At 66.4% G+C, this 13413-nt stretch overlaps 2 protein-coding genes across 4 annotated transcripts in view; one reads left to right on the top strand and one right to left on the bottom strand.

Annotated features, from left to right (window-relative positions):
- Positions 1-884: 884 nt before the first annotated feature.
- On the top strand, positions 885-3968 carry SLC25A6 (solute carrier family 25 member 6). The gene is made up of 4 exons (XM_016148215.2): positions 885-1093; positions 1672-2158; positions 2856-2996; positions 3451-3968. The coding sequence occupies exons 1-4, from the start codon at positions 983-985 to the stop codon at positions 3606-3608; spliced, it is 897 nt and encodes a 298-aa protein (XP_016003701.1). The 5' UTR covers positions 885-982; the 3' UTR covers positions 3609-3968.
- A 1287-nt stretch (positions 3969-5255) lies between these two features.
- Positions 5256-13413, bottom strand: part of IL3RA (interleukin 3 receptor subunit alpha) — a 19978-nt gene continuing 11820 nt past the window's right edge. For all 3 annotated transcript variants that reach the window (XM_016148206.2, XM_036235731.1, XM_016148194.2), the window contains 8 exons: positions 13220-13352; positions 12956-13137; positions 11161-11276; positions 9539-9562; positions 8555-8666; positions 6646-6751; positions 5722-5803; positions 5256-5460 (listed from right to left, as the gene is read on the bottom strand). In XM_016148206.2, coding sequence (XP_016003692.2) covers positions 5386-5460; positions 5722-5803; positions 6646-6751; positions 8555-8666; positions 9539-9562; positions 11161-11276; positions 12956-13137; positions 13220-13352 — 830 coding nt within the window. In that variant the 3' untranslated portion in view covers positions 5256-5385. The remainder of the gene's footprint in view (positions 5461-5721; positions 5804-6645; positions 6752-8554; positions 8667-9538; positions 9563-11160; positions 11277-12955; positions 13138-13219; positions 13353-13413) is intronic.

Genomic DNA, 13413 nt, shown 5'->3' on the forward strand with positions numbered 1-13413 from the left:
CGGCTCACAGCGCTATATTGTCTCTGAATTCCGCCCTCCCTTCCGCCTTGGGGCTGCCTGATGGCTCCTGTGACAGTTACAATTCAACAGTTTACAATGTTTCAAAACATCTGGGCCTTCAGAGGCTCCCTTCTCAGGGGATGTGCTACCTAGAGTGCGTTGACTGTGAGCGTCTGAGCGCTTCTGCGTGCGTGTCTCAAATAGGGAGGACACCTGCTCCTGCCCCTCTCGGGCCCCCCACGTCGCGCAGCCCCTGGGCTGACGCGGAGACCCCGAGGCAGACAGGACGGCAGGGGTGGTGCGACCAGGCGTCACGGGGTCGCAGCGGGGCGGGGTCTTCGGGTATGGGGAGTCGCCCGACGGACACAGGACGGGCATGGGGCGAGCGAACCCGAAAAGCCGGCCCCAGGGGCGTCTCAGGATGAGCGCGTGTGCGGCGCTCCGGGCGCCGTAGGGATGGAGGGCTCGGACCGCGCGTGTCGCACGGCTGCATCCTCGGGCCCTGGGACCCGCGGCCGGACGCTCCTCCGGCGGAGCGGCCCGGGGACTTTCGGGGCGAGACCGTGAGTCCGCAGCTGGCCTCGCCCCCCTCCGCCACCGCCCCTCCGATCCGTTCAGGGCCTGACGTGACCTTCACAAGGTCACGGGGCCCGCGGACGCCTCCCCGGGCCTGCACAGCGGTAGGCGGAGCCAGCCTCCCGATAAGTCCTGGGCAGCAGCGCGCGGAAGGGGCGGGGCGGGGCCAGCCGCGCAGCCAATGGGCTGGGCGCGCGGGGGCGCGGCGCGCGGGAAGGGGCGGGGCGTCGGGCGCGGCGCGGCCAATGGGCTGGGCGCGCGGGGGCGCGGGGCGGGGCGTCGGCGCCTTAGTGGCTGCGCGCTGGCCGCCCCGTCCTTTCGGTCCCGGCGGCGGCATCGCTGAGCCCGTGGCGCGCACTTTCCAGCTCTTCGCGCCTGCCCTCCGCTCCGCGCCCGCTGCGCCACCATGACGGAACAGGCCGTCTCCTTCGCCAAGGATTTCCTGGCCGGGGGCATCGCTGCCGCCATCTCCAAGACGGCCGTGGCCCCGATCGAGCGGGTCAAGCTGCTGCTGCAGGTGGGGGCGGTCTGCGCACGCGCGGACTCAAGGAGCAGGGCGCCGGGGCGCGGGGAAGCGGACCGGGCCGGCCGCGGGTCCCGGGCCCTGCGGATGAGCAGGCGCCGGAAGTGCGATGCGGCTCCGCTTTGTCCGCGCAGCAGACTTCCGGGGGCGGCCGGGGAGGCGTGTCACGTGAACGGAACGCACGCGCAGAGGGGCCCCGGCCGCACGCGCGTGTTCTGCGTCTCGGGTGACTTGCGCGCGGGGTGGCTGCGCTGCGTGGACGGGTCCCGCGGCGGGCAGGCGGGATCCTGCTAATGCCCGTCGTTGGGCTTAGAATTTTCCCCCCTTTCTAGTCGTCTGGGCTAATAAACGGGAGTATGTTGCGCTCGTGTGCTGTGAAACTTGCAGATGTAGCGCGCCAGTTGCATCGTTGTTGCGGCGGCAGTTGTGACTTAAAGGACGGGCTTTCCCGATTTCAGCTGCTAGGGCAGCCGCGCGGCTTCGTGCACGAGGCCGTTTTCTAAGCGCGTTTAGTACGGACGAGCTGGACGTTTGGCCAAGGCCCGCTGTGGTGCTCTCCCTCCGCTCCTCAGGTGCAGCATGCCAGTAAGCAGATCGCCGCGGACAAGCAGTACAAGGGCATCATGGACTGCATCGTGCGTATCCCCAAGGAGCAGGGCGTGCTGTCCTTCTGGAGGGGCAACCTGGCCAACGTCATCCGCTACTTCCCCACGCAAGCCCTCAACTTCGCCTTCAAGGACAAGTACAAGCAGGTCTTCCTGGGGGGCGTGGACAAGCACACGCAGTTCTGGAGGTACTTTGCCGGCAACCTGGCCTCCGGGGGCGCGGCGGGAGCCACCTCGCTCTGCTTCGTGTACCCCCTGGATTTCGCCAGAACCCGGCTGGCGGCCGACGTGGGCAAGTCGGGCACCGAGCGCGAGTTCAAAGGCCTGGGCGACTGTCTGGTGAAGATCACCAAGTCGGACGGCGTCCGGGGCCTGTACCAGGGCTTCAGCGTGTCCGTGCAGGGCATCATCATCTACCGGGCGGCCTACTTCGGCGTCTACGACACGGCCAAAGGCGAGTGTCCCCCGCCCCCCACCTCTCACCCCCCACCACCGCGGGCTCGGTGGGGCCTAGTAACACACGTTTATTTCCGCTGTTGGGGAGGCTGGCCATCAGGTTCAGGTGTGGGCGGGGCGGGTCCCTCCTGCGGCCTCTCCGTGGAGCGGGTGCCGCCTTCTCCCTGCCTTCACGTCACCGTCCCTGTGTGTGTCTGTCGTTTTATAAGGATTCAGTATCATTAATTGGGGGAACCCTGGTGACCTTGTCTTAATCACCTTTTGAAAGAGCTGTTTTTTGATAGAGCCACGTTCTGGGGTCCTGGGGTTCGGGGCTTTGTTGTGAGTTTTGAGAGGGTACCGTTTACTCCTGAAGGAAAGCCACCCTGATGGCGAGGGTACAGGCGTTGTGGTACCCGTACAGGGAATAGTCTTGAACGTGTGGTCTCCGAGGGGGCTCTGCACCGGGAATGTGTGCCCGCTCCCCGAGGCCCGTCCGTGCCTGCTCCTGAGCGGCCCTCCTGGGCGCCGAGCGGGCCACTTGAGACTGTCCGCTGTATCTTGCAGGTGGCTTTGCTGCCTCAGGGCCTGAGGCTGGCTGTGCTGATCTCTCCAAGGTCACCGGCTCCTGTTGGCTGCAGCTGGAGCCTGGGTGGGGTCGGGTTTGGGGGCAGCCCTGGCCCTGGGGCCAGGGCCTAACAGTGCGTGCCCCCCAGGCATGCTGCCGGACCCCAAGAACACGCACATCGTGGTGAGCTGGATGATCGCGCAGACGGTGACGGCCGTGGCCGGCGTGGTGTCCTACCCCTTTGACACCGTGCGGAGGCGCATGATGATGCAGTCGGGGCGCAAGGGAGGTACGTCGTCTCAGGGTCACAGGGGCCCCTGGGCAAGGGCGGAGTCCATGAGGCCCGGGTCATCCTGCTGGCCTCAGGCCTTGCGAGGTGGGGAGCCGTGGGAAAAGGTGGGTCCAAAAGCGGTTTGAGGTGACGTTTTGTCCCAAAGCGGCCTGGCCAGGGGGGACGGGTCCTCCCCCAGGCTCACCCAGGGCCCCAGGCCTGTCTGGGCACCTGTCCCCGCCCTCCCTCTGACCTGTCGGGTGGCCTTGGCTCTGCGGGGACCCAGGGCTGGTCTCTTTCTGTGGCGGGCCCCACCCCCAGCGGCAGAGGGGCCCTGGCGTGCAGGACCCCACGTCCTGTGGTCAGAGCTCCAGGTCGTCCCGGCTGTGGGCCCGGGGTCAGGACCGCGTGGCTTGCTCCACGCGCGCGCCCTGACGGATGTGTGGGTGACCTCCCCCCCTCCCCCCCGCAGCCGACATCATGTACACGGGGACCGTGGACTGCTGGCGCAAGATCCTCAAGGACGAGGGCGGCAGAGCCTTCTTCAAGGGCGCCTGGTCCAACGTGCTGCGGGGCATGGGCGGTGCCTTCGTGCTGGTCCTCTACGACGAGCTCAAGAAGGTCCTCTAGGCAGCGTGCGGCGCAGGGCCCCCTTGCCGACCGCGGGCCTTCCCCACGCTCTGGGCCCCGTGCGGACACGTCGCGTGTGGACGGCTGGGGGCTCTGCAGCGGGCGCGTGGTGGTCGCCGGCACCCCAGTCCGCGCGTCCGTGGGGGTTCCTGGCCCAGCCGGGGGCACAGGGCGCCCGCCACACAGACGCAGCGCCCGCGCCTGTGGGACCCGCCCATGTCTACGTTTTTATTTAAAGAAAATCACGTCTCCGCTTGTACCGAAGCACCGTCCCGGCCTGCACAGCGGGTGCTCGCGATCATGTTCTCCGGGGCATCCCGCTGCTAATAAACACGGGCCGCACGGCCGCACTGTCCTTTCCCTGAGTGGCCGGCGGCTGGTTTGTCGGGGACGGGGCTCCAGGCGGCAGGTGCTGGAGCTGCCTGGCGGGGCCGCCTTCCACTCGGGGTGGAGGATGGAAAGCTAGGCCCTGTCCGCCGGGGGGTGGTGAGGGGAGCAGGTAGGTGGGCCCCTCTCAGTGGGGCAAGGCCCTGCTGCTGAGTGCCGTCGGACGCGGTGTGGACTGGCTTGCCATCCCGCCGCGTCAGACACCCGGGCTCAGGGCGTGGGGCCCGAGACGCGAGCCCTCGCCTGTGCACGGCAGCGAGGCAGCCAGTGAGATGTGGGGCCTTCGGGCAGGCTCTGCCCAAGGCGAGGTGGCAGCCGGCTACGGAGGGAGGGGATGGGGCAGGGCAGGACGGTCCGCCACACCGGTGTGCCTTCTGCCGGGCTCCACGGGAGGCGCCTCTGGCCTGGGGGCCCTGCCTCCGAGGGAGGTGACCTGGCGCCGCCCGCCAGTCCTGCCTGGGCCGGTGGCAGCTGCCGCATTCTGAGCCGTCTGGTTTCACGCCCTGTTGGTTTCTGCCCAGCTGGGATCAGCCTGTCCGGGTGTGACCGGCCCTTGTTAACTAGCAGGTCCCCACGTGTCCTTATCTGCAGGTGCCCTTGGCCTCCAAGGACGGGCTGCCCGTCGTGCCCCCTTGACCCCGCAGGCCCGGCTGTCCCGCTGCAGCTGGCACTTGCAGCCCGGGCGAGCTCTGCCCCACGCGACCTCGCAGTGAGGCGTGGGCACAGCCAGAAGTGAGAGGGTGTCTCCGCGGAGCCGTGGACGGCGTGCACCGCGGGCCTCTGAGCGGCAGGTGCCTGTCTTCCGGATGGGGGTGCAGGTCTCAGGTCCCTGTCACCCTCCGCACCTGCAGCTTCCCCCACCCAGGCCACACGTGGCGCCCCTTCCCTCCCGCCCAGACGCCTCCCCGGGGCCCCACACGTAGTCGGTGCCGGCATGTTACCCCTCCCAGGTGGCAGAAGGGATTCCAGGTGCTGACGACCCGACCGGGAACGCAGCAAGGAAAGGCGCCAGGGTCACAGCCAGGACGCTGCGGGGGCGCCTCCCGGCCCCAGCGGGGGCAGGTCCTGCGGGCGCCTCTGGGCGCCGCCCACTTCACGGGCTGGAAGGAAGGGCCTGGGGGTGACAGGCTGCGTGGGGGGCCAGCGAGTGGCTTCACGAAGCCCTTTATTCAGGTTCTTCCTGGGGGCAGCTCGCGAAAGTTGCACTGGGCGTTCCCACGACCGCCCCCGCCACCGGCCTGCATCCAGCCAGCCGCCAGCCGCCAGCAGCCTGGGCGCCCTCCAGCCTCACTGGGGGCAGCTCGCAAAAGTTGCACTGGGCGTTCCCACGACCGCCCCCGCCACCAGCTTGCATCCAGCCAGCCGCCAGCAGCCTGGGCGCCCTCCAGCCTCACGCTTCGCCCAAGACCTGCACGGCCGCCACGGGACACTCCTCCTGGCCGGCTCTGCTGCTCTCCCAGGTCATCTGCAAGGTGACAAGATCGTGAGCCCAGGGCTCCCATGGGACAGGAAGTGTCACCTGAGCGCTGCAGGGAACCTGCCCACACCTGGGCACGTGGCTCACTGGGGCTCCCGGCCCTGGCCTCCTAGGGGGCCCCCTGTCACGGGGACTGCCCCGTAGTCACAGGCTGGGAGCCTCCGGGTCCAGCCACCACCAGGCCCCACAGACGAGCGTCCGGTCCCTGGGCTGGGCTGTGGCCACCTCGTCCCCAGAAGCCACACCTACCATCTTCTCAGTGTGAGCGTTGTCACCGAGGGGGTCTTTCATTTGGGGGATGGGAGGGAAGAGCCTCTGCCGCACGGAGCACCTGGGTGAAGAGAAGTTTCCCCCACGTTGGGCGCAGCATCAGCCGGCGCCCGCGGCGGGGGGGGGGGGGGGGGGGGGGGGGGGGGGGGGGGGGGGGCTGCAGCGTCCCGGGGTCTCCTCCGCAGCCCAGGCACGGGCAGTCACTGTCCTGCACAAAGCTGGTTGTCCCCCACTTGGGGCGGGTGGTCCATCCACCCCTAAAACCCAACCCCTGCCCGGGGAGGCTGGGGGCGGAGCCAGGAGACAGACCCGAGGCCGGCAGCGGGCCGCGCGCGGCTCACCGGTCAGCCTGGGCGCCGGGCGCGCACCCAGCAGCAGGACTGTGCTCAGTGGGCAAGGCCACGGTCGTGCAGTCGCTGACCGGTCACCGCTGCCCACTGGCCTGGGAGGGGTCTCGGAGCAACCATGTCCTGAAGGATGTCAGGGACTTTGGAAGGAGTCTGGGCCAGGTGTGGGGGAGCGGAACGTGGCGCCAGGTCAGTCTCGCTGCAGCCGCGGCTCCACAGAGGAGCCGAGGGTCCGGGAAGCGGGGGGCAGGGGAGGGGGCACCACGGGGCGGCGCAGCACTGGGCACCAGGCGTCCAAGTATCCATGAGCGCCCATGACCAGACAGCAGGAAGCAGGGTCATGTTTCAGGAAGACCCTTGGGGGTGACTGCGGGCGGGGGCTTGGGACAGGTGGGCGCACGACCTGCAGCCTAGACCCGCAGAGTGGGGGCGGGGCGGCTGTGTGGGACCCTCAGGGGTGGGGCGGGGCCGCCTGGGACCCGCAGGGGCGGGGCTGGCGGTGCCCCGTAGGACCCCCAGGGGCGAGTGGGCGGTGGCCGCGTGGGGGGCGCCTCACCCTTTATAGAGCAGGACGGCGACTCCCACAGTCAGCAGCGTGGCCACCGCGGTCACCGACAGGATCACCCAGACGTGCAGGCGCGCGTCCTCCTCCTGGTCGCACTCTGGGGACAGACGCAGAGGGGACGCGTCGGGCCGGGCCGGGGGTCGGGGCTGGAAGCGTAGCCCGCGGGTGCCTCCGCGGGGCCCTGGCGCCGCGGCGGTCAGCGCGCGGGGCTGGGACCGCGGCCGTCTGCGCCCCGGCACGCGCGGAGGCCCCCCCGCCCCCCCGCCGGAAGCCGAGGGGTGCCGGGAGCTGCGCGCTGGGGGCGCCGGCCGCGGGCACCTCCCCGGTCTGGCCAGAGCGCGGACCGCGGTCGCGGTCCCGCCTCCTCTCCCGGGCAGGCTTCTCACGCATCCGCCAGGGGGCAGGGCACAGCCACGCCCGGCAGGCGGGGGACGCGGGCGGGGGTGGGGGGCGGGGGGGCAGTCAGTCCTGCAGGCGACTCTCCCCCTCCCTCAGTCCTCGAATGTGGCGCGTCCATCGCGGGATTTTTGCATTCGTGTTGATTTAGAGAAAACGTACTGCACTAGGAGATTCATCCGCATGACTGAGTTCAGGCACCGGCAAGCTGCTGGCCCCCGAGCAGAACCCGTGGCCTCACGGGACCGTTGGCACGGGACCCAGAGGCCAGCAGCGGGGACGGGAGCCTGGGGGGAAAACGGTCCAGCGAGGGCCCAGGGAGGCCGGGCCAGCAGGAGCCCAGGTGTCCCCGGAGCCGAGGACACACCGTCTCAGGCACTTGCTGCCCGTGGGGGGTACCCGTACCTTGGCTGGAAAGCCTGCAAGCGGTTCCCAGGGGGACAGTGGACGGGAGGCAAAGGGGACCTCGTCTGTGCACCCACCCTGCCCAGACCCCCAGGCCCCGCAAAGCCAACAGGCTCATTGCACGGAGCTGGCTGCGTATGTCAGCCGCAGAAAGTGTCTCTGGGTAGGGAGTGCATGTGGCCTGGGGGTACAATCCAGGGGTCACAGCACCCTGACCGCCAGAGAACCACAGCCAGCATGAGCCACATGCATCCCACGTGACCCAGATGCGGCGCAGAGGGCCAGGCACCCCTGGAGGCTGGACAGAGGCGTGAGATAGTGACCCCACACCGCCTCCGTCCAGAGCCAGCCCTGCCGACCCCTCGATCTCGGAAGCCCGGCCCCCGGAACGGGGAGGAGGTTCCCCTGCCTGCACTTTGGGACTCAGTCTGTGGCACATAGTCGTGCAAGCAAAACGGTGCCGGGGGTTCGGTGGTGGGTTTCACGCGTCAGTGTGGCCGGGCCCCGGGCCCAGGCATTTGGTCAAACACGGGGTGGTCTACATGCCATCAGGAAGGTGTTTTATATGATGAGATCAGTATTGACACTGGGTAGAACGGCTTGCCCTGCATGTGGTGGGTGGGCCTCGTCGAATCAGTTGATGGGCTCGAAAGAGAAATACTGAAGAACCGGTGACCGAGGAGTCCGGTGCCACCTGCAGACCGGGACAGTTCCCGAGCTTGGGGTGGGGGGAGTCTGGTTTCAGAGCAGCCCGGCCAGAAGTGGCGGCTCTCGTCCCCGGGAGAGTCTTTGTCATCAGGCATGAGAGTCACTTGGAGAGGGACCCACTGCCAGGGAGCAGGTGTGTTGTTACTCGGCGCAGGGCGGCCCCTCATGGCCTCCGCCCTCGGCCCTGTTGCGGGCTCGCCTGCTGCACTCAGAGCCCTCCTTAGGGACACGGGAGGGGAGAGACGCCCTGCAGCCCTGCTCTGGGGACAGACGCCCAGGAGCAGTGCAGAGACCGCCCTCCGGGCAGGCGGGGCGTGTGGGCTGCGTGCCGCCCCCGACGCCCCCGACGCACGCAGGGTGCAGGGCGCAGGGCGGAGGGGCGCCCACTCACCGAAGCGCTGGGGCGCGCTCCACTCTCCAGGGCTCTGGCCGGCGACCAGCGCTCTGATCCTCGCCGTGTACGCACGCGGGCTCTGCAGCACGAAGGACGTCTCCCAGAGGACCTGTCATGTGAAGGGAGGGTCAGCAGGTGGGGGCGTGGCCACGGGCCAGCGTGGGAGAGGAGCCAGCGCGGGAGAGGAGCCAGCGCGGGAGAGGAGCCGGCGCCCCGCGCTGCGGCCGCGGCGTCCGAGGACGTGGGTGGGCGCGGAGGGGCCCCTACCGCACGGGACTGGTGTCCTTATAAGAACCGGGATCTGGGACACGGTCACCGGGAGAATGGCAGGCGGGTTTCAGGCGGATGTGGCCGGGAGCCCGCGAGTCCCCAGACGTGGGGAGGCGCACGGAGGAGCCGCCCGGGAGCCTCCGCAGGGAGGCCGCGACCAGGACGCGGGAGGACGCCTTCCACTCGTTGTACGATGCCCACTGCGTGGCGCTCGTTACCGCCACCCCAGGACCCTAACTCAGGCCCCGACCGGCCCCTGCCCGGGGAGCGGGACGATGTCTCAGGCTCCGGGAGCCCCTTCCCGTCCCAGCCCAGGCTCCCGGCGTCCATCACTAATGTGCCCAGGACGGTGGTGACATGCGTGGGCCGCCGTGTGCTGGATGGAGCCCCGTGCAGGGCTGGATGTGGGGTCCCCCGGGGGGAGGTGTCCCCCAGAACCGCTGCATGGGACCGCGTCTGGCATCGGGGCCTTCGCGGCTGGGATCAGTGAAGGGCGTGAGGCGAGTCCTCCTGGAGCGGGTGGCCCTAGACCCGGCGACGGCGTCCTCGTAAGGGACAGGACGTGAGAGACGCAGACGCCACGTGGAGACGGACGGACGGAATGGGAGACGAGAGCCGGGGGACGAGCGGACGGAGAGCGAGCGCTCGGGGACCTCGGCCTGCGACTTACCCTTTGCGACGCTCACGGCGGGCCGGGCGGGGGACACTCACCTCTGTGTAGGGGGCGTCTGCGCCCTGCAAGACACACGCAAACAGCTCTGGGCGCCCAGTGCCGGCCCCTGCCGCCCAGCGCCGCCCCCTGGAGCCCGGTGCCGCCCCCTGCCGCCCGGCGCCGTCCCCTGGCGCCCAGTGCCGACCCCTGGGTGCCCAGTGCCGCCCCCTGCCGCCCAGTGCCGCCCCCTGGGTGCCCAGTGCCGCCCCCTGCCGCCCAGTGCCGCCCCCTGGGTGCCCAGTGCCGCCCCCTGCCACCCAGCGCCGCCCCCTGGAGCCCGGTGCCGCCCCCTGGCGCCCGGTGCCGCCCCCTGCCGCCCAGTGCCGCCCCCTGCAAAGGCCGGCATTTGTTTGGGAAAACGGAGTATAAATAATAGACGTCACGTGTAAATCAATAAATATAATAGGAAATAGATAAGAGTCTAAAATGATCAGAAATGGAGTAGAATAAATGTCACGTCGGTCAATAAATAAAAATAGTGGATATTTGAGTGTAAAATGACCAGCAATGGTGTATAAATATAATATGTAAATCAATGAAAATGATATATAGAAAAGATAAATGAGTATAATGTATCGGTTAACTAGGGAAAAATCTGTTTTTTAAAAATAAAAATAATAGCCTTTTTAAAAGTAGTTTTAGATTTACGGAAGCATTAAGTATAATCACTAGCTCGGTATGATTAATAAATATAACACATAAATAATAGATGTAAGTAAATAATTCCGTATAAAGTACCAATTACCTGAAAAATAGTTGGTCCTTTTAAAAATTAATGGATTTTAATTTTCTGAGTAGTTTTGGGTTTCCAGCGATTGAGTGGAAATCACACATACATAAATATAACAAATAGATATAACTAAATAATGGAGCATAAAATGCCAATCAGCTGAAAGATACTTGGTCATTCTCCTTTAATCTAGATTTTAATTTTTTTGAGGAATACTAGGTTGATAAAAAAAACTAAATATAAACTCATCGATGACTGAGTTATAAATAATAAGCAATACACAAACAGATTAATAAAAATGGTAAGTAACAAGAAGTAAATAACGTAGCATAAACGGCAATCGCTCCGAGGCCGGCCGGCCGGCGGGCTCTGGGTCGTGGACCGCCCCGCCCCCCGCCGGCCGCTCGCCCCGCCCCCCGCCGGCCGCTCGCCCCGCCCCCCGCCGGCCGCTGGGGCGCGTGTGACACTCGACATTTACTTGTCCTTTGGATCAGCAAGTCGGCTGCACCTGCCGGTCTGTTTCTGTTCTGTTTATTCATTTATTCATTTGTTCCTTTTTTTTTTTTTTAATTTAAATTCCAGATGTAAGCGAGATCATATAATAATTGTGCTCCTGGGGCAGATGTCCGCGGGAACCTTTCGCCCATTTTTATAGGGCTGTGGGCGGGACGTGTAACTTTCCCGATCCTTCCCCCACGGACCCCCCTCCCAGCCCGTAACTGGCTTGTCCCTTTCGGTCGCGTCTTTGAAACAGTCGACGTGTTTAGCTGAGCGAAAGCCGCTCTCTTTCTAGGGTCCCCATCTATTCTGGCCCATGATTTCTCGCACCCAGAGCCCCGAAGTGCAGGTGGCCAAGGACAATGCCCCACCCCCCCAGGGACAGCCCTTTACCTTTCGTATTTCAAGTTCGTAGTTGAAGTCCGTTTGGAAGAGGCTTGACATCTTCCATGTCATGATGGAGTTGGACTGATTACAGCTGGCCGTCATGTTGGGCGGACTCAGTTTCTCTAGGGGGCAAGGAAAAAAAAACACTGATCAGTAAATCAAAAAAAATAGGCCCCCTAGGCATTTGGGGGCAGAAGGGGTACAGGGACAAACGTTGTAGGGTTACATATAGGAAGGGCATAAATAACATAGGGGAGCACACGGGAGGCCCCGCCCACCGGAGGCCGGTCTGGGAAGCGTGCCCAGCCCCCAGGCCCCTGATGTCCCCCAGAACGACCCCCAGCACGATTCCTGTGCTTTGTCCCGTTGAGGGCTCGAGGGCTCGGGTGCCCTGGTCCCGCCTCCTCCAGGAGAGGGGTCGGCGCTCTGTGCTCTGAGCTGGTCCCTCGTCAGGCTCTGGTCAGCTCCAGGCAGCCTCACCAAGTCCCCAGCCTGCCCTGGGCCACCCCTTCCTGGTGACCAGGGCCACTGCTCTGTTCCCGAAGACTTCGTCCCCTGCTGCTGACTCTGGCCTGCCCTGATCCAAACGCAGCCGCAGCCTGTTCTCCGTCCTGCACACCGCAGACCCCGCCTGCTGCATCCGGCTCCTCCCAGGGCCTGCAGCCCCCTACCTTGCCTGCGGTTCCTGCCCTCTGCCCTCCGCCCTCCGCCCTCCGCCCTCCGCCCTCCGCCCTCCCCTGAGCCCCTGTGTGCCCACGGCCCGATCGCCGGCCCTCTGAATCTACACTCCCACCAGGAGCCCAGCCTGTGTCCCCAGCTGGCTGCTGGCATCTGAGCCAGAGATGCCCAGCTCCCTGTGGGGCGGTCCCCAGCTCTGGGCACCCCCTGTTTCATGGGTGGTGGGAATTCTCCAGAAGGAAGCACGTTACTGTAGCAGCAGGTGCAATGAACACGTAGCAGTGCTATGGGCGGAAAGCGTGTGTGCCCGAAGCTCCGAGCCCTGGTCCAGGGTGCCGGGCAGTGGGGCCTTTGGGAGGGGATCAGCCGAGGATGAGGGCGGAGCCCCAGCCGAGGATGAGGGCGGAGCCCCAGCCGAGGGCTCACTGTCCTTATGAGCAGAAGGGACCGAGCTCTCTCCTCCAGGTGAAGACGCAGCAGGAGGCGGCCAAGTGCTGGCCGGGCAGAGCGCGTCCCCACAGCCCCCCGTGCTGGCTCCCTGGCCCCGGACGTCCCGCCTCCAAACCGTGCGACCCAAATGTCTGTCGTGTGAGCCGCGCCTGCCTGGCATCTACAGAGGCAGAGCGTGAGGGCGGCATCGCGGAGCCAAGCGCCGGACGCAGAGGCAGCGTGAGTAGCAACATGCGCGGAGTCCCCGGACCGGGGCCGCCTGTGCGCCTCCTCCTCAAACCCTCGGGACGTTAGCACAGGACAGAGTGGCCTTGGGACAGGGACTGGGCAACTGGGTGTCCCCAAGACCCGTTTGCAAGGCTGACGGGAAAGCGGGTGTCACGGCTCCAGCACTGGTGACTGGACTGAGGATTAAGGACCCTGTTTCGAGTCGGCGTCACTGTCATGTGATCTGCACCGACGGCCACGCCTTCTGTGGACGTCCCTGTCCCCCCCCCTTCCTCAGGGACACCCACGGCCCCTGTCCCGTCATCGGGCCCCCGTGTGGGCCTCTGCCTGAGTCAGCGCGTCCCCAAACAGCCGTTCCCCGTGATCTCAGACACACGCTCGCCGCGGTCGCTTTGGAAAACCTGTCGTTCTGAGGTTGGTGGCGGCGCCGCGGGCCCCTACGCACCGATGTCAGCCAAAAGTGTGACGCGTTCCGAGCAGCGTACCGCGGCGTCCTTGCTGGTGCCGTTCACCACAAAGCGGTGCTGGGCGGCGTCGGCGAAGCCGGAGATGTTGCTGAACCGGCACTGGGTGCGGGTGCCCCGCTCGTCGGCCACGTACCGTGGACACGGCCACCGCTGGTGGGTCCTGCGGCAGTCGGGGCCACGCGCTTAGCCGCGGCCGGGGCCCCGTGCCCGGGCAGCCCCGCCACGCCCGGGGTCACACCTACTTCACGTTCTCCAGGTACAGGTGGTACTGGACGTCCCTCGGGGCCGCCCGGCCCACCTGCCAGCCGCACGTCAGCAGGTGCACGTCGTGCACCCGGCACTCCAGGTGTCGGGCGGCCGACTCGGGCTCCCCCTCTGGGTGGGCAAAGAGATGAGCAACGAAGAGAGCGAGTCGCCGTTTAGGACCACACGAGGA

This window comes from Rousettus aegyptiacus, unplaced genomic scaffold, assembly GCF_014176215.1.
Source record: "Rousettus aegyptiacus isolate mRouAeg1 unplaced genomic scaffold, mRouAeg1.p scaffold_m13_p_19, whole genome shotgun sequence".
Classification (NCBI taxonomy): Eukaryota; Metazoa; Chordata; class Mammalia; order Chiroptera; family Pteropodidae; genus Rousettus; species Rousettus aegyptiacus.